Source organism: Schistocerca serialis, chromosome 3, assembly GCF_023864345.2.
Source record: "Schistocerca serialis cubense isolate TAMUIC-IGC-003099 chromosome 3, iqSchSeri2.2, whole genome shotgun sequence".
In the NCBI taxonomy this organism is placed as follows: domain Eukaryota; kingdom Metazoa; phylum Arthropoda; class Insecta; order Orthoptera; family Acrididae; genus Schistocerca; species Schistocerca serialis.
In genome coordinates, this window is record NC_064640.1 from 410500565 (window position 1) to 410520898 (window position 20334).

At 40.1% G+C, this 20334-nt stretch overlaps 1 protein-coding gene across 2 annotated transcripts in view; it reads right to left on the bottom strand.

Moving 5' to 3' along the window:
• Positions 1 to 20334, bottom strand: part of LOC126470273 (probable cytochrome P450 CYP44) — a 279280-nt gene that overhangs the window by 210833 nt on the left and 48113 nt on the right. For both annotated transcript variants that reach the window (XM_050098015.1, XM_050098016.1), the window contains exon 3: positions 17901 to 18129. In XM_050098015.1, coding sequence (XP_049953972.1) covers positions 17901 to 18129 — 229 coding nt within the window. The remainder of the gene's footprint in view (positions 1 to 17900; positions 18130 to 20334) is intronic.

The following is a 20334-nucleotide window of genomic DNA, read 5'->3' on the forward strand; positions in this document are numbered from 1 at the left end:
AACAAATAAGGGATTAAGGACAAAGCTCTGAAATAGCTCACATCGTACTTGCACAACAGAAAGCATTGGGTAAGCGTCACATCAAATGCAGTAAATTATTATTCTAAATGGAGTACAGTATCACAAGGTGTGCCTCAAGGCTCCATTTTGGGGCCAATCCTGTTCCTATTCTATGTAAATGACTTGCCCATAAATATAAATTCCCCGTCAGTTCTGTTTGCAGACGATACTTCTGTTTTAATTGGAGATGATGCAGAAAAAATTCAGAGCTCCATTGTCAGCACAATGGGTACTCTAGAAAACTGGTTCCAGTTAAATGGCTTGCAACTGAACATTGCAAAAACCAATATGGTACATTTCAAAACCAAACATTTGAAATGTGTGGATTTTAAAATACATCATTAAAATCATCCTATGGAAGAAGTTAACACAGTCAAATTCCTAGGACTAAATGTGGACAACAACTTACACTGGAGTACAAATATTGAGTTCCTATCAAATAAACTAAGCAGCTTTGCATTTGCAATGCAATTACTAGCAAACACTACTGACATGAGTACACGAAAAATAGCATATCATAGTTATTTTGAATCTGTCATTAGGTATGGTATCATTTTCTGGGGAAATTCAAGTAGTGTATCTCGAATACTGACTGCAAAAGAAAATTATAAGATACATGTGTAGTGCACAACAAACAGAATCTTGTCGCCCATTATTTCAGAACCTGCAAATCCTAACAGTTCCCTCCATATACATTTATGAAATTATAATCTTTGTACACAGCAGACAAAAATTATTTGAGGAAAATCATTTTAACCACACATACAACACAAGGAATAAAAATAATTTTATGTTACCCACACACCATTTGAAATTATATGCACAAACTCTACAGTATATGGGGATGACAATATATAACAAGCTAATGGTCAAAAATATATTTAATATGAAGCCAGAGAGTCTAAAAATAAGGCTACAGCAGATTCTGGGGGAGAAATGCTACTATTCAGTAGAAGAATTCATAGAGGATGACATGATAATTTGAGCAAGGGGTAATTAATTGTTAGTCTTTTATTGTATGTGTAACAAAATACTATTATTACTATGATACCATTTGTTAAAGTCAGTTGTTGTAGTTAATTGTTAGTTTTTTTATTGTATGTGTAATTTTATATTGTATTATTGTTATGGTACCATTTGTTAAAATCAGGTGGTGTATGTATACAGGGTGTTACAAAAAGGTATGGCCAAACTTTTACGAAACATTCCTCACACACAAATAAAGAAAAGATGTTATGTGGACATGTGTCTGGAAACGCTTAATTTCCATGTTAGAGTTAATTTTAGTTTCGTCAGTATGTACTGTACTTTCTCGATTCACCGCCAGTTGGCCCAATTGAAGGAAGGTAATGTTGACTTCGGTGCTTGTGTTGACATGCGACTCATTGCTCTACAGTACTAGCATCAAGCACATCAGTACGTAGCATCAACAAGTTAGTGGTCATCACAAACGCGGTTTTGCAGTCAGTGCAATGTTTACAAATGCGGAGTTGGCAGATGCCCATTTGATGTATGGATTAGCACGGGGCAATAGCCATGGCGCAGTACGTTTGTATCGAGACAGATTTCCAGAACGAAGGTGTCCCGACAGGAAGACGTTCGAAGCAATTGACCGGCATCTTAGGGAGCATGGAACATTCCAGCCTATGACTCGCGACTGGGGAAGACCTAGAACGACGAGGACCCCTGCAATGAACAAGGCAATTCTTCGTGCAGTTGACGATAACCCTAATGTCAGCATCAGAGAAGTTGCTGCTGTACAAGGTAACGTTGACCACGTCACTGTATGGAGAGTGCTATGGGAGAACCAGTTGTTTCTGTACCATGTACAGCGTATGCAGGCACTATCAGCAGCTGATTGGCCTCCACGGGTACACTTCTGCGAATGGTTCATCCAGCAATGTGTCAATCCTCATTTCAGTGCAAATGTTCTCTTTATGGATGAGGCTACATTCCACCATGATCAAATTTTAAATTTTCACAATCAACATGTGTGGGCTGACGAGAATCTGCACGCAATTGTTCAATCACGTCATCAACACAAATTTTCTGTGGACGATTGGGCAGGCATTGTTGGTGATGTCTTGATTGGGCCCCATGTTCTTCCACCTACGCTCAATGGAGCATGTTATCATGATTTCATATGGGATACTCTACCAGTGCTGCTAGAACATGTGCCTCTACAAGTACGACACAACATGTGGTTTACGCACGATGGAGCTCCTGCACATTTCAGTCGAAGTGTTCGTATGCTTCTCAACAACAGATTCGATGACCAATGGATTGGTAGAGGTGGACCAATTCCATGGCCTCCACGCTCTCCTGACCTCAACCCTCTTCACTTTCATTTATGGGGGCATTTGAAAGCTCTTGTCTACGCAACCCCGGTACCAACTGTAGAGACTCTTCACGCTCGTATTGTGGACGGCTGTGATACAATATGCCATTTTCCAGGGCTGCATCAGCGCATCAGGGATTCCATGCGATGGAGGGTGGATGCATGTATCCTCGCTAACGGAGGACATTTTGAACATTTCCTGTAACAAAGTGTTTGAAGTCACGCTGGTACGTTCTGTTGCTGGGTGTTTCCATTCCATGATTAATGTGATTTGAAGAGAAGTAATAAAATGAGCTCTAACATGGAACGTAAGCATTTCCAGACACATGTCCACATAACGTATTTTCTTTCTTTGTGTGTGAGGAATGTTTCCTGAAAGTTTGGTCGTACCTTTTTGTAACACCCTGTATGGTAAAACTTTGCCAAAATTTTAACGTGTCTCCTGTACCTGAATCAAATGACTTAGATTATGTACAATATGAGACTAATAAACCAAAATTCACAATTCACATCATGACATCCGAACTCTTCGTAAGTTGGTATGCAGCCAATGAACTTGTTTATAATCCAGGCAAAACCCAAAAGCATGTGCTAGGACTGTCAGGGACCGTAGATAATAAATGTGTCAAACTCTTAGAAAAACATATAGATACCAAACTCAGTTGGGCAGAACATATCAACCAAGTCTGTAAAAAGATTTCACAAATGGCCTACCTCATGTGGAAACAGAGATATGACCAACAATAATTATTTCCATATGACATATTTTGTGCTCTTTCAGTCAAATATCATATGGTGTACTCGTATGGGGCATTCTTCTCATATCAGTAACATTTTAAATGTACAAGAAAAAGATTGTCACTGGTCCTACAGATCACATATAACAGTGGTGAATCTGTAAAATTATGAGCCTGCAGTTTTTCTTAAGAACAGCATTAAAGAATGAATTATAAGGAAAATAATTCATGAACATGACACTAGAAATAAGGCAAACATTGACATCTCAAGACACAGGCTAGCAAAAACAGGAACTTCCGAAAGTGAACATCCTCAAAATTTTTAAGAAGTTCCACTTGCTGCTCAATTCTTGCCATTTAAAAAATTGAAATTTAAATTATATGACTGACTAACAAAAAATCAATGTTACAATATAAAAGAGTGTTATGATATGAACAATGCTGATAATAATATTTAAGATTGTAGCCATATACAAGATACTTGAGTTGTACATGTAATATGAATATTAATTTTTATACTTTGATTGCAACTATAACTTACTATCACTGGAAAAAACCTATTCTACTGTATGTGGTCAATGACAATAAATAATTTGAATCTGAATTCATGTTATGTCTTTACAGGTGATAAATTACAGTCCCTCCTAGCACTGAAACTGTGCAAATCTCTATTTAGACTATTACAATGCTTGTATTTTAAAATAAGTTGAACAGTTTCATAAACATATATTGATGCAGTATTAGTAGAGTCTTACTTTTGAAAATACTCTTGCAAGACTCATTAAAACCAAGCTTACACACACTACTGGCTTTTCTTTTTTTTTGGAGGATGACTACCCAATTTACATGATGGTCACAGCACACCTCCATACTTCAGTTCCACATATGAGCTATGGATACACTAAAGCATAGTAGATAATACTAACTTGCTCATAATTAAGAACTTGTGGCATTATCCTATTTATGAAAATTGATTTTCTAATTTTTGGCATCAAATATCAATCTCTGCTCCTACGAGAGATGCCAGTCTAACATTGTGCCAAGGAAAGCAATTTTGCCACCCAACTTTTATTTCTGTACCATCATCAGACACTCCATCTGGTTGGTGGTGCATCTGATAGTCCATTAGACTAGTTTCACTAATGTTTATGGTTAAGTGCTTGTTTTGGAAGTAATTATTAAATCCAAGTAAAACACCAAAACAATATTGGACCATATCATTGTGGTTGGGCCCCAGTAACAACTACTGTGTCATCTGCATAAGTTGAGTACCTTACTACTGTGTGCTGTGGGCAGATCGTTAACACATAATGTGAACAATAAAGGCCCAACACATAATATGAACAATAAAGACCACAGAATTGACCCTTGGGGCATACCACACTTAACTATAGCTGGACTGGAGCTGTGCTTCATAATAATGTTGCCCATTTGGTGTATGATTTATGTGACCTGATATCGATCTTGTGGGTATGACTGTAACAGACTTTTAGCTGTTCCTCTGATACTATAAGTTTCCATTGTATTGAGTGGCAGTTCACGAGATACTGTGTCAAATGCACATGACAGATCTGGCAACAAACATGCCACCCTTTTTTTCTCATCTGATTTCATTAATGCACTAGGTCACATATGGCTGATGATGTAGAGTAGTCTTTCCTAAAAAGTAGTCTTTCCTAGAGTAGTCTTTCCTTTCCTAAGTTTCTCATTAACACCTTTTCTTTGGCAAGAAAGTTTTCTAATGTACTGCAATAATTTTTTCTAACAATTTGCTTAGAATTGGAATTAAGCTTATTGATTAATAGTTTTCAATTTTGGCAGCACTACCTTCTTTATGCACTGGCTTAACGACTGTATATTTTAATACTGTTATTCAAACTTTTTTGAAGAGGTCAACCAGAACAGGAATGAGTGTTTGCATTTTTGTAAGATAATGGAGCAAATTACATCCCATCTAGTAGAGACTTGGCTGGCATTTTATTTATGATGCTCTCTATTTCAGTTGTATTTGTTTAATACATATACACTGATTTATGTACCTGGTAAGGAGTTTTGTAGTCAACAGCTCCAGAGTTCATGCATAAGTGACCTGGATTAATAAAGTAGCTATCAGAAGCATTGCCAACCAGGGTCTAAAACATTCATACTATCAGTCCTCAGTTGGATATTACTAACACTGGGCTTTGATTTTTGGCAAAGCCTGTCAATTACACACTTTCATACTGATTTGCTTATGTTATTTGAGCTTGCTATTTTTTGTTGTATAATTTGCTCTGTTTGTAAATTCAGCATTTCTTTATAGGCTTTTTGATATGTTTTGTAGATATCTTTATCTGATGTCCCTGGGAACACACTTTATATTTTCCATGTAATAAACATTTTATCCTTCAGTTGTTTCATTTCTGAAGGCAGTGTCACATGGTTTTGAGTATATTTCTTTTTGAAAATCATGGAAAATATTACAATGAAATGGGCAAAGAAATTTATAAAAGTTATTCCATTTGTCTGCAACATTTTCTGCACAATATACGGGGTGAACATTCATAAAACTAACAAAACTGCAGGGATGGATTCCTAACTGGAAATGGAGGAAAAATGAGCCTATGAACACTGGAAATGCATCATTGCCACTGTAGATGGAACTAATGAATGGAAGTTCCTCTGAACACGTGCTATGTGTTCCTTGTGTGTTGGACGCTGTGTGATTGACGCAGCATACTTTAAGCAGTAGAATGGTCAGGCATTAATGTCAGGAACAAGCCACAACGATGTTTATGTATGGCAAAACAGATGAGGTCAAAGTTGAGTGTGATATTGAAGTCATCTGATCATGTATAACAGGGGTAGGTGAAACTAAGTTAATTGTTGGATGTTTTTACCGGCCACCCAATTCTGCTGTGACAGTTCCAGAGTCATTCAAAGAGAGCACGCAAATACCCAGATCATTCAATAATAGTTGGCGGTGACTTTAACCTGCCGTGTATAGACTAGGATGTCTATGGATACATTGCGGGGGATACAGACAGACAGTTATGTGAAATACTTTCAAACACATTGTCTGAAAATTGCCTTGAGCAGCTAGCTCAGCAACCCACACACAAGGAAATATCTTAAACCTTGTAGCTATAAATAGGCCAGAACTTATTGGCAAAGTCAGTATAGAAATGGGGATTAACAACCATGATGTCATTATAGTAACTATGGCTATGAAAGTTCATAAATGAGTCAAGAAGGCTAGGAGAGTGTTTCCACTAGATAGAGCAGATAAGGAGTTATTAACATCTCACTTAGACAGTGAACTGGCATCACTTTGTTCCAGTAAGATGGGTGTAGAGGAATTAATGGCAAAGTTTAAGCAGATTGTAAATCATGGTTTGGAGAGTTACATGCCTAGTAAGTGGATAAAAGATGGAAAAACCCACCATGATTTAATAATGAAATTTGGAGGATGCTGAGGAAGCACAGTCTGTTCCACTCTCAGTTCAAAAGGGAATGTATTAATGATGACAAGTGAAAGTTAGTAGAGATTTGTGTGTCTGTGAAAAGATCTATGCACAAAGCATGCAACAGCTACCACCGTCAAACTATAGCAAACAATCTGGCAGAGAGAGAGAGAGAGAGAGAGAGAGAGAGAGAGAGAGAGAGAGAGAGAGAGAGAGAGAGGAAAAGGAAAAATAATAATAATAATAATAATAATAATAAAAGAATAGGCCTCCGGTATGTTCTGCCAGTCGTAAAAGGCGACGAAAAGAACAAACCACTAATAGGGCTAACCCCCCTTTTAGTGTGATTACTTGGTTCAGGACAGAACTAAAGAAGCCTCGGACAAGCGCCGTCATGGTCGGGGACGACGCTTGAACCCTATGCCCGCCCACAATGGTAACAACACTGCTAGCCAACTGGAAAATGATTTAAATCCAAATAGAGGTGTTTTGCAGGATATGCTTCCTGCAACCACCCTAGAAGGAAAACAAAGACAGAGGATGAGATGGTCAGATGAAGTTAATCGACACCTCATGTTCTGTTATTACCAAGCAACAAACCTAGGAACCAACACAACTGGATACAGATCACAAGTATACACAACATTTATTACCAGATACCCGGAATTAAAATTTTTAACGGAACAACGACTAGCTGATCAGATCCGTGTAATAATAAAAAATAACAGGATACCCCAGTCAGAATTAGAAAACATCAAACAACAAGTACAACAAATACTGGAACAAAATAATGTGCAATCAGAAGAAGAAGAAAATACAGTAATGGACTCAAACATCCCAGAGCAAACAAACAAAGACCAACACGCATCAATTAAACAATCAGAGGAAAACGAAATCTTAAGACAGCCACCAGAACAAGCACAAATAGAACACGAAGAGACACACGTGTTAGATATAGAAGAGAAATTTCAGCTGACATATATAGAATACAAAGACACAAATACAGACATCAGACCATTCTTGCATAGACCACCAAATAACCCACAAGTCGAAACAACAATAAAAACTATCAACACAATCATACACAACAAAATAAATGAAAATACAACTATGGAAGAGTTACAACTACTGGTTTATATAGGAGCACTCACTACACTAAATATACACACTAGGCAGAGATCAGAACAAACCAATACACAGAAGAAACCCACAAAACCAGCATGGCAACACAGGCTACAGATCAGAATAGAAAAACTGAGAAAAGACATTGGACAGCTAACACAATTTATAAGAAATGAAATATCAGACAAAAAACGAAAAAGGTTAGGTAAAATCTCACAACAAGAATCAATAGAGCAATTAGATGAAAAGAAGCAGAAATTACAAGCATTGGCCAAACGACTTAGAAGATACAAAAAAAGTGAAAATAGAAGGAAACAAAACCAAACATTCAACACAAACCAAAAGAGATTTTACCAAACATTAGATAACACACACATTAAAACAGACAATCCACCAAACATAACAGACATGGAACACTTCTGGAGCAACATATGGTCAAACCCGGTACAACATAACAGGCATGCACGGTGGATACAAGCAGAAACAGACACATACAAGATGATACCACAAATGCCTGAAGTGATAATTTTGCAACATGAAGTCACCCGAGCAATTAATTCTACACACAATTGGAAATCCCCTGGAAATGATAAAATAGCAAATTACTGGCTAAAGAAGTTCACCTCAACACATTCACATCTAACTAAATTATTTAACAGTTACATTGCAGACCCATACACATTCCCTGATACACTTGCACATGGAATAACCTATCTGAAACCTAAAGATCAAGCAGACACAGCAAACCCAGCTAAATATCGCCCCATAACATGCCTACCAACAATCTACAAAATATTAACTTCAGTCATTACACAGAAATTAATGACACATACAACACAGAACAAAATCATAAATGAAGAACAAAAAGGCTGCTGCAAAGGAGCACGAGGATGTAAAGAGCAACTGATAATAGATACAGAGGTGACATATCAAGCTAAAACTAAACAAAGGTCGCTACACTACGCATACATTGATTACCAAAAAGCCTTTGATAGTGTACCCCACTCATGGTTACTACAGATATTGGAAATATACAAAGTAGATCCTAAATTGATACAGTTTCTAAACATAGTAATGAAAAACTGGAAAACCACACTTAATATTCAAACAAATTCAGATAACATCACATCACAGCCAATACAGATTAAGCGTGGAATATACCAAGGAGACTCATTAAGTCCTTTCTGGTTCTGTCTTGCTCTGAACCCACTATCCAACATGCTAAATAATACAAATTATGGATATAATATTACTGGAACATACCCACACAAAATCACACATTTGCTATATATGGATGATCTAAAACTACTGGCAGCAACCAATCAACAACTCAACCAATTACTAAAGATAACAGAAGTATTCAGCAATGATATAAATATGGCTTTTGGAACAGACAAATGTAAGAAAAATTGCATAGTCAAGGGAAAACACACTAAACAAGAAGATTACATATTGAATAACCACAGTGACACCATAGAAGCGATGGAAAAAACAGATGCCTATAAATATCTAGGATACAGACAAAAAATAGGAATAGATAATACAAATATTAAAGAAGAACTAAAAGAAAAATATAGACAAAGGCTAACAAAAATACTGAAAACAGAATTGACAGCAAGAAACAAGACAAAAGCTATAAATACTTATGCTATACCAATATTGACCTACTCATTTGGAGTAGTGAAATGGAGTAACACAGACCTAGAAGCACTCAATACACTTACACGTTCACAATGCCACAAATATAGAATACATCACATACATTCAGCAACAGAAAGATTCACATTAAGCAGAAAGGAAGGAGGACGGGGATTCATCGACATAAAAAACCTACATTATGGACAGGTAGACAATTTAAGAAAATTCTTTCTAGAACGAGCAGAAACTAGCAAAATACACAAAGCAATCACTCATATAATTACATCGGCTACACCACTGCAATTTCATAACCACCTTTACAACCCTTTAGATCATGTAACATCAGCAGATACGAAGAAAGTAAATTGGAAAAAGAAAACACTACATGGCAAGCACCCGTATCATCTAACACAGCCACACATCGATCAAGACGCATCCAACACATGGCTAAGAAAAGGCAATATATACAGTGAGACGGAAGGATTCATGATTGCAATACAGGATCAAACAATAAACACCAGATATTACAGCAAGCATATTATTAAAGATCCCAATACCACAACAGATAAATGCAGACTTTGCAAACAACAAATAGAAACAGTAGATCACATAACAAGTGGATGTACAATACTAGCAAATACAGAATACCCCAGAAGACATGACAATGTAGCAAAAATAATACATCAACAACTTGCCATACAACATGAACTAATAAAACAACATGTTCCCACATACAAGTATGCACCACAAAATGTACTGGAGAATGATGAATACAAATTATACTGGAACAGAACCATTATAACAGATAAAACAACACCACATAACAAACCTGACATCATACTCACCAATAAAAAGAAGAAATTAACACAACTAATCGAAATATCCATACCCAATACAACAAATATACAAAAGAAAACAGGAGAAAAAATTGAAAAATACATCCAACTGGCTGCGGAAGTCAAGGACATGTGGCATCAGAATAAAGTTGACATCATACCAATCATACTATCAACTACAGGAGTCATACCACACAATATCCACCATTACATCAATACAATACAGCTACATCCAAACTTATATATACAATTACAGAAATCCGTAATTATTGATACATGTTCAATTACCCGAAAGTTCCTAAATGCAATATAACATATACCGTACAGTTAAAAGGAAGTGACGCTTGATCAAGGTCCGCGTCACGTCCCATTTTTAACCAGACTTAATGTCTGAGAAAGTAAAGAAATAATAATAATCTGGTCATATGTAAAATCATTAAGCAGCTCTAAGGCTTCCATTCTGTCCCTTGTTGACCAGTCTGGTGTTGCAGTTGAAGGCAGTAAAACGAAAGCCGAAATTTTAAATTTCATGTTCAGGAAATTGGTCACACAGGAAAATCATGCTGTCATCTGACCACTGACCACTGGAAAGACTCCCATGTAGACAACATAGTAATAAGTATACCTGGTATATAGAAGCAGCTGAAAGATTTGAAAGCAAGTAATTCACCAGGTCCTGATCGAATCCCAGTTCAATTTTACAAAGAGTATTCTACAGAATTGGCCCCTTACCTAGCTTGCATTTATCATGAATGTCTCATCTAGCACAAAGTCCCAAGACACTGGAAAAAAGTGCAAGTGACTCCAGGATATAAAAAAGGTAAAAGAACGGACCCGCAAAATTACAGAACAAAATCCCTAACTTCTGTTTGCTGCAGATTCCTTGCACATATTTTCAGTTTGAATACAATAAACTTTCTTGAGACTGAGTAGCTTATGTCCACAAATCAGCATGGTTTTAGAAAGCATTGCTCACGTGAAACTCAGCTTGCCCTTTTTTCACGCGATACACTGAGAACTATGGATGAAGGGCAACAGGTGGATTCCATATTTCTAGATTTCTGGAAAGCATTTGACATGGTGCCCCCTTGCAGGCTTTTAACACAGGTATGAACATATGTAATAAAAAGTTCACAGATATGTGAGTGGCTAGACTTCTTGTATGTTGTCCTTGATGGCACGTGTTCATCAGAGACAAGGGTTTTTTGTTGGTTGGTTGGTTTGGTGTACAAAGGGACCAAACTATAAGGTCATCAGTCCCTTTTCCTGATGCAACCAAGGCTCAAGGTACAGAAACACCCAACACCACACCTAAAAAGATAATGAATGTAACGGACAAAATATGGGGAAAACATACACCACAAGGAAAAGTGGAAGAAGGAATTAAAACCATAGAGCAGAAGGTCTGGGCTGGCTGATCACAATAATAAAAGAGGATGAGCCAGCTACTCTGCAACACTTTAAAATGTCCACCCCAAAAAGACAAGGCGGGATGAACACATGTAGGGAAAAGATGACCACCAAGACAAACAAATGCATAGAAAGTGTGACAGAGTTAAAATGGAGGGAGGGTGGTGACCTCAGAGAGAAGGCTAAACGCTCACCCTTAGAAGGTATGATAAAACCCCCATCATGAATAAAACATAAAACTAAATCTGCTGTTAAGGCATTGTCGCCCAACACCGAAGGTAGGGTGCTGGGAAGGTTAAAAGTCTGCCGCAGAGTGGCTAAAAGTGGGCAGTCCAGCAAGATGTGGATGACAGTCATATGTGAGCCACAGTGACACTGAGGCGGGTCCTCCCAATGGAGGAGATAGCCATGTCTTAGCCACGTATGGCCAATGCGGAGCCAGTAGAGAACCACAGAGTCCCTGCGAGAGGCCTGCATAGAGGACTTCCACACATTCATACTCTCCTTAAGGGCACGAAGATTATTGTGCGTACTGAGATCATGCAATTCCATCTCCCAAAGCTGAAATACCTTTTGGCATAATAATGATCGCAGGTCAGTTATAGGGATACCGATCTCCAGAAGTGGTTTCAGTGTAGCCTCTTTGGCCAGCCTGTCAGAAAGTTCATTTCCTGGAATTCTGACATGGCCGATGCGGGAGACGAATCGCCATGGATGGAAAAAGGAGATGGTAATTCGGATGCTCAGGAGAGCTACGAATGTGTGCAACATAACTGGCGACCAGTTGTGCATGCTTAACCTCCAATGGGGGGACTCCGGCCTCCATCAGAACGCTGCTCACCAGACTCATCCTGAAAGCTGCCATTCCCAGTCGAACGCCACAGTGGTGCACTGGGTTGAGTAAACTTAATGCTGAGGGTGCCGCTGAACCATAAACCACACTCCCATAGTCAAGGCAGGATTGAACAAGGGCTCTGTAGAGCTGCAGCAGTGTAAAGTGATCTGCACCCTAGTTGGTGTTGCTCAAGCAGCAGAGGGCATTGAGGCGCTGCCAGCACTTCTGCTTCAGCTGACAAAGATGAGGAAGCCATGTCAATCGGGCATTGAAAACCAGTCCTAAGAATTAATGTGTCTCCACTACAGTCAGTGGATCGTTATTAAGGTAAAGTCCTGGTTCCGGACGAACGGTACGACGCCGACATGAGTGCATGACACATGACTCTACGGCTGAAAACTGGAAGTCATGGGCTAAAGTCCATGACTGCACCTTGTGTCTGGCTCCCTGTAGGTGCTGTTTGGCAGCACCAGTACTGGCAGAGCAGTTCGAAATGCAGAAGTTGTCTGCATACAGAGAAGGTGAGACCGACAGCTCGACAGCTGCTGCTAGACCGTTAATGGCCACTAAAAATAGAGATTCACTCAATACAAAGCCCTGCGAGACCCCATTCTCCTGGATATGGGGTGAACTATGAGAGGCTCCAATGTGGACATAGAAAGTATGGAGCGACAGGAAATTTTGGATAAAAATCGGGAGCACGCCCCAGAGACCCCGCTCATATAATGTGGCAAGGATATGATGTCTCCAGGTCATGTCGTAAGCTTTTCGTAACTCAAAAAAGACAGCAACCAGGTGTTGGCATCTGGAAAGGGCTGTTTGGATGGCAAACTGGAGGGAAACTTGATTATCAATGGTAGAGTGACCCTGGCAGAAACCTCCCTGGCATGGAGCCAGTAGGCCATGTGACTCCAGGACCCAACACAACTGCCGACTTACCATACATTCTAACAGCTTACAGACAACGTTGATGAGGCCGATGAGCTGACAGTTATCCAAATCAAGCGGGTTTTTACCGGGTCTGAGCCCTGGAATGATGGCACTCTCCCGCCATTGCGATAGAAAGACGCCATCACACCAGATCCGGTTGAAGATGATGAGGAGATGTTGATTGTAGTTGGATGAGAGATGTTTGATCATCTGACTGTGGATCCAATCTGGTGCAGGAACTGTGTTGGGGCAATGTGCAATGATGCTGAGGAGCTCCCACTCTGTAAATGGAGCATTATAGGGTTCACTGTGACGTTCAGTGAACGAGAGGGCTTTCCGCCGTTTGAGGGTGTGAAATGCTGGGGGATAATTCTCTGACGTGGAGGCTTGAGCATAGTGCTCAGCAAAGTGCTCGGCAATTGTGTTTGCATCAGTAGAGAACACAACATTGATGTTAATGCTGGTAACACCTGTCGGGGTCTGGTACCCACAAACACGTCTGATCTTCGTCCAGACTTGGGAAGGTGACATATGGCACCCAATGGTCGAGACGTACCTCTCCCAACTCTCCTATTTCCATCTTTTTATAAGCTGACAAATATGGGAACAGAGCCATTTAAAGGCTATTAGGTGCTCTAGGGAAAGAAGCTGTTTATGACGCTGTAAGCCGTTTATGACGCTGTAGAATTCGTTGACGCTCTTTAAGGGGCTCCGGAAAGGCTCAAACTCATGAAAAGTTCAATTTTTACTTTTTTGCATTTTCTGAATCTGCAGACTATTACCATTTAATAGATATATAATTTATTCAATTCCGAAGACTACAACTATTTTTAAATTTTTTTTGAAATGTGTTCTACATGGGCGTGACCCACTGTGGCGCTGTTAAACTGCTGTCAAATGGTGTTATTATTAACGTCCGTGTTCATCAGGTACATTTTAGTCTGCCTCATGCAATAATGGAGGTGATAAAGCCTATTTTCAGAGACTCAGCAGCACCTGAACTGTTGAAAAAGTGTATTTACGGAAAAACTCAAAACCCCAATGAAAGTGTAAATAGTGTTATATGGTCGAGAATCCCCAAGACTGTATTTGTTGGAATAGAAACACTTCACTTTGGTGTGTATGATGCTGTTGCGACTTTCAATGATGGCAACATTGTAAGGTGCAAGGTATTTAGAAATATGGGAATGAAGATAGGTTCTAACATGGTACGAGCGATGCTTGCTTTAGACAAGGAACGCCTTCGGGCTGCAGACAGGGCTGTAAAGAGTCTAGAAATACAAGCAAGAGTAAACAGGAGGAGGAACAAGAGGAAGCTGGAGGAGGAGTTTGCAGAGGATGAAGATAATCCATCCTATGGACCTGGAATGCACTAAAAAGTTAATCCAATCTTTGTCGCTCGATTCCCAAAACTTTTATTTTCTCATACTAATTACATGTTTTCTAAGGATCTTCCAAACATATTTGTTTCAAACTTTCAGTAAATGTTACACAGTACCTTCTGCATAATTTAACACAGCCTTTTTCCAAAAAACTGTATATTTTTGAATATATAAATAAAAAATTTCAAAAAAATGTTGTGAATTTTCATTTCAATTGAAAAAAAATCATCTTTAATAACTGAACTAAAATTTTGTAAAATCCCTGTGTTAAGTTGTAGCCCATATTCCAATAAATAATCTGTAAAAAGTTCAACTTCCTACCTCAAATACTTTGTGAGGAAAGATGTAATTTATAAGCGTTATTTTAACACTGCAAGTATAGGGCGTTCCGGAGCCCCTTAATGGCATCAGCGATTTCTGGCGACAATCAAGGTACTGACTTTCGCCGGGGGCACCCTAAAGAACAAAGGATTGTGTTTCCTGCCACAGAAATGATTGTTCTAGTGACCTGCTCAACTACCACATCGATGGTACCATGTGGGAGAGATTCAGTGGTGACAGCAGAGATGAAAGCTTCCCAGTCTGCCTTGTTTAAAGCCCATCTTGGTAGACATCTGGGGGAATGGAGCTGGGCGAGTGACAGGAAGATGGGAAAGTGGTCACTACCACATAAGTCATCGTTGGCTCTCCAGTGGACAGATGGGAGAGGTCCCCGGCTGCAGAGGGATCACTGGCCGAGTAAGTGCCATAAGCCACACTGAAATGTGTGGTGGCCCAGTATTTAAGAGGCAGAGGTCGAGTTGAGACAGTAAAGTTTCGACATCTCTACCTTGGCCAGTAAGCACTGTTCACCCCACAAGGGGTTATGGATGTTAAAATCTCCCAAAAGTGGGAAAGGTTTAGGGAGTTGATGAATCAGTGTAGCCAATGTGTTCAGGGGTACTGCACCATCTGGAGGAAGATATATGTTGCAGACAGTTATTTCTTGCATCGTCCTTATCCTGACAGCCACAGCTTCAAGAGGGGTCTGAAGTGGCATAGGTTCACTGCATACTGAGTTCAGGACATAGACACAAATTCCACCTGACACTCTATTATAGTCACTACGGTTCTTGTAATATCCCCTATACGCAGGGGTCCACATTGCCGGGAACCAGGTTTCCTGGGGGGCAATACAGAAAGCAGGTGTAAAGCTTAACAGTTGCCGTAGCTCAGCCAGGTGGTGGAAAAAACCGCAGCAATTCCACTGAAGGATGACGTTATCGTGAGGCTGGGAAGGCATGAAGCATGCAAGGAGGCCGGTTATGCCTCAGGGCACCTGCTGCCACCAATTGAGTATTTGTATCCGTTCCTATTGTGAATGAGACATCAGTGAGATCCAGGTCCTCCAGGGATGCTGAGAGCTCCACCTCATCCACAGGTGCAGAATTAGTAGGCAGTGGTGGTGTCGGGGCCACTGGAGGGTCCTTTTTCTTAGCAGATTTCTTTGTTTGCTTGCCCTCTCGCTTCTCTTTATGGGCTTGCTGGGAGGACTTCTCCGAAGTAGCTTCAGGCATGGAGGAAGACTGTGAAGCTCTTCGTTCAGCAGCTTTTGGCTCCTTTAGCCATTGGCGAGTGTCCACTTTGGTATTAGCAGAGACCTAGGGAGAAAGGGTCCCAACGGACCCCTTGCGCATGAAAAGAGCTGGAGGAGGATGTTGCTCCTCCAGCTAAGGGAAGGGGTCTTATGCCCCCTGCGTTTGGGGGGGGGGGGCCTTCCTCCCAAAGTAGGTACTTTGGGAGCAATGGAAGGAGATTTTTCCCCTATCATCAAGGGGGCACATGTATTCTGGAGGCCCGGAGGGCCCACTGTTTGTGGCACAGAGTGTGGTATGACTGGTATTTGTGATGGCAATGGTAATGTAGCAGCAGTGTATGTGGACATCAACCGAACAGGGTGTAATCATTCAAATTTATGTTTAGCATCTTGGTAAGTCAACTGGTTCAGGGTCTTGTACTCCATGATTTTCTGCTCCTTTTGAAGTACTGTGAAGTCTGGCGAGCAGGGGGAGTGCTGCTCTCCGCAGTTGATACAAGTTGGAGGAGGTGCACAAGGAGTATCTGGATGCAGTGGACGTCCACCGTCTCAACATGTGGTGTTGGAGGTGCAGCGGGAAGACATGTCCAAATTTCCAGCACTTAAAGCACCGCACAGGGGGAGGGACATATGGTTTAATGTCACAGCAGTAAACCATCACTTTGACCTTTTCAGGCAATGAATTACCCTCAAAGGACAAGATGAAGGCACTGGTAGCGACCCTATTGTCTTTGGGCCCCCTGTAAATGTACCGCATGAAATGAACACCCCACCGTTCTAGATTGTCACAGAACTCGTTGTCACATCAACTCTGTCTGACAAATATTTTTGTAAGAAATCACCAACTATGCTACTAGAAGATCTGTACAGCCCCACAACAATCAGGGGTACTTTGTTTACTACTAGCTTAATGGTCAAATTTCGAATTTCATTTCCACACTAAGTTCCGTAATAAAATCCAGTTTTGTGACATGTAGATGGTCTTTACAATACATGACAATACCATCACTTTTATGTTCTGATGGACTGAAATTATTGCACAAAGTATAGCTGTCGAATATGGTCATAGTAATAAATTAATGGACACACTATGTTCTATAAGAGTGATCACATCCACATTCTCCTCACTTAGTTCTTACTGTACCTGTATGCACTTGTTACTTAGATACTGAATATTCTGACTGAGCACTTTAAGACTTGTTTTCTGTTTCTTCAAGACATTCCTTTCGAAACTCTACCTTTCCACGACTTTCCCTTATGTGTTACATTCAGATGCTACAAAAATGTGGACATTTCTCTGTTTACTATATTGTTTGCCACCTCCATCAGGATATATTAGTCTCCCTTGTTTATGATTTTGCAGACATCCATGCACATTTTACCGAAAGTCACAGAGCCTAGTCCATTCAAATAAAAACTATCCATCCCTAAACATCTGTCATTTAAACATTTGTTTGGGTGAGTGAAAATTGCTCCAGCCTGTTGTATTGTTCTTTCATATCGCTGTTTATTTTGCAAATGTACTTTACAAAGTCACTTGAGACACCCAGTATATAAATACAATAAAAAATAATAATTATGGAAGTTACATACACATTACCTAAGCCCAGTGAAATGTTTTTCTGCTTTCTATATAACTGGGCTGTCTCCATTAAAGGCGCCACAAATGGGGTGTGCCCTTCATTCGCATACACCTCCTTTATGTCATCTGGATCAAAAACATGCACAACTGTTCTGGATCCTATTGTTTCTCTAACAATTGGCCCATACTGCTCATGTAGACGTTCTAAAACTTTGTGATACTTTCTGCCATCAAAAGCACCTGCAAAACAGCCAAACTTACAGTTAGGTTCAGCACAGTTTATTAATAATGACATTTGAGCAACTTTGGGATAACAATTGCAACCTAGATTGTTTATGTTAAAGGATAACAGGGCGTGGAAAATTATAAACCATAAATCTTTTCACTATCACTACGGATATGTAAACACAGAAAAAGGTTAGAGAATTGCTTAGTTTGAAATCTTCACTAAATACTGTGTCACACCAAGTTCTGAAAAAGGAAGGAAGATTAGGGTTTCATGTCTCGCCAGTTATGAGAACACTAGAAATGGAGTACAAACTCAGACTGAGAAAGAATGGAGAAGAAAATCAACTGTCCCCTTCTGAAAGGATAATTGAGTTATTAGATATTGTTTGGAAGGGCAACAGTTCACATCTCTATCTTGCTAACCCATTTTACATTTTCTGTGGGTCACTAAAGGTCAATGCCAGGATGGCATTATACCCTTGCAGATATAATCTTATAACTCACTTCCCACAAAGCACTAATCCAGAATTTGTCTTCTTCTTGTTATGTGCCCATGTACGAGGGTGGGCTGAAAAGTAATGCCTTGAATGTTTTATTCTGTTCTCAATATCAGCTGAGGTGTTACATGCCATGCATATTACTTGGATGACCTACCAGCATGTTGCAACCCTCTGCCACAAGAGGGCACTATAGAGTGATGTTGCACTGTGTATTGTAACTACTGTATGTCAGCGCATAAGAACCACCATGCTGTAATCCAGATTCTAACCACAGGAAACATGCCTCCAATTGAAATTCATAGAAGAATGAAAGCTGTGTATGGTGATATGGTGATGTGGTGGTGTGACAATGGGTTGTTCATGCACACTATCATGGATTATCCTCCATACACTCCCTACTTGGCCACATCTGATTTTAATCTGTTTCTAAAACTTAAATAACACCTTTGTGATTATTGTAGTCAGGTTTTTAACATCTTCTTATTGTAGTAGTGGAACTTAGAAAAAGTAAAATTTTACCATGAGTGAGAAGTGTGGGCTTTGCCGTAGGTTCGTGAGTAGTGGATTGCGGTGTGAGACTTGTTCGAAGTATTTTCACTGGGGAGAATGCAGTTGGGAAGCCAGTGGGCATTCTGGTCAGATCCTCTCCTGGAATTGCAGGTTATGTAGCAAGAGTAAGTTGATAGAGGAGCAGGAGCGTAAGACCTGTGCCCTTCAGGTGCAGTTGAAAAACGCACAGGAGGAGCTAGATAGGATGAGGAGGGAGAAGGGGGTTGGGGAATGGGAGCTGGCTGTTGGCAAGAGATCTGCTAGGAGAAGAAGATTTTCAGATAGTTTTACCAGCTGTCAGAGTCTAGTGGAGAGGAATCTCTGGTAGCTGTAGATTTAGGAAGTATGCAGCAGGCCTCAGTAGTTACTGTGCCTAGAACAGTTGCAAAGTCGAAGAGGAAGAAGAAGGTTCTGCTGTTAGGTAGTTCTCATGGCAGAGGTGTAGGCCAGCAGTTGCAGGAAGTGCTGGGGAGTGAGTACCAGGTCACTAGCATTGTGAAGCCTAATGCAGGGTTGGCTCAGGTGACTGTTAACATAGGGGGGTTATGTAGGGATTTTACTAAAGAGGATCAGGTAGTGATTGTGGGTGGGGCTGGTAATAGTATTGATAGGGATGGGGAGTATAACATAGATGGTGACCTGGAAAACATAGCCACTCAGACTGGCAACACGAATGTGCATTTCGTGGAACTGTTTCAGCGTCACAATCGGCCTCATCTTAATACAGCCGTCAGGCGTAATAACATGAGACTTGGGGGTGCGCTGATGACAGAAAGCATGGGTCACATTTCAATGGTGTCGGTGGAGTCTATCAGCAGGACGGGTTTCACTAGATATGACCTGCACCTCAACAAGTATGGGAAGGGGAGGTTGGCAAAGCTTATAGGTGACAGCATAGGTGGAGTTGGTGGGATCACTCATGGGAAAATTCCTTCAGTAGTGGGTGTTAGAGCTGCACCTTTTTTAGATTGAAGTCAGCTGATAGGTATTCCTGCTTAAGGGAAGTCTCTCTAACAAGGGAATCACTTTTGACAAAGCTTAGGTATCCGAGTAATGAGGGAATTAGTATATTTCATCAAAATATACAAGGTATTAGAGATAAAGTTAGTGAACTGCTTATAGATGTTGACTCTGAAATTATTGGTATATCTGAACACTTCTTAAATAA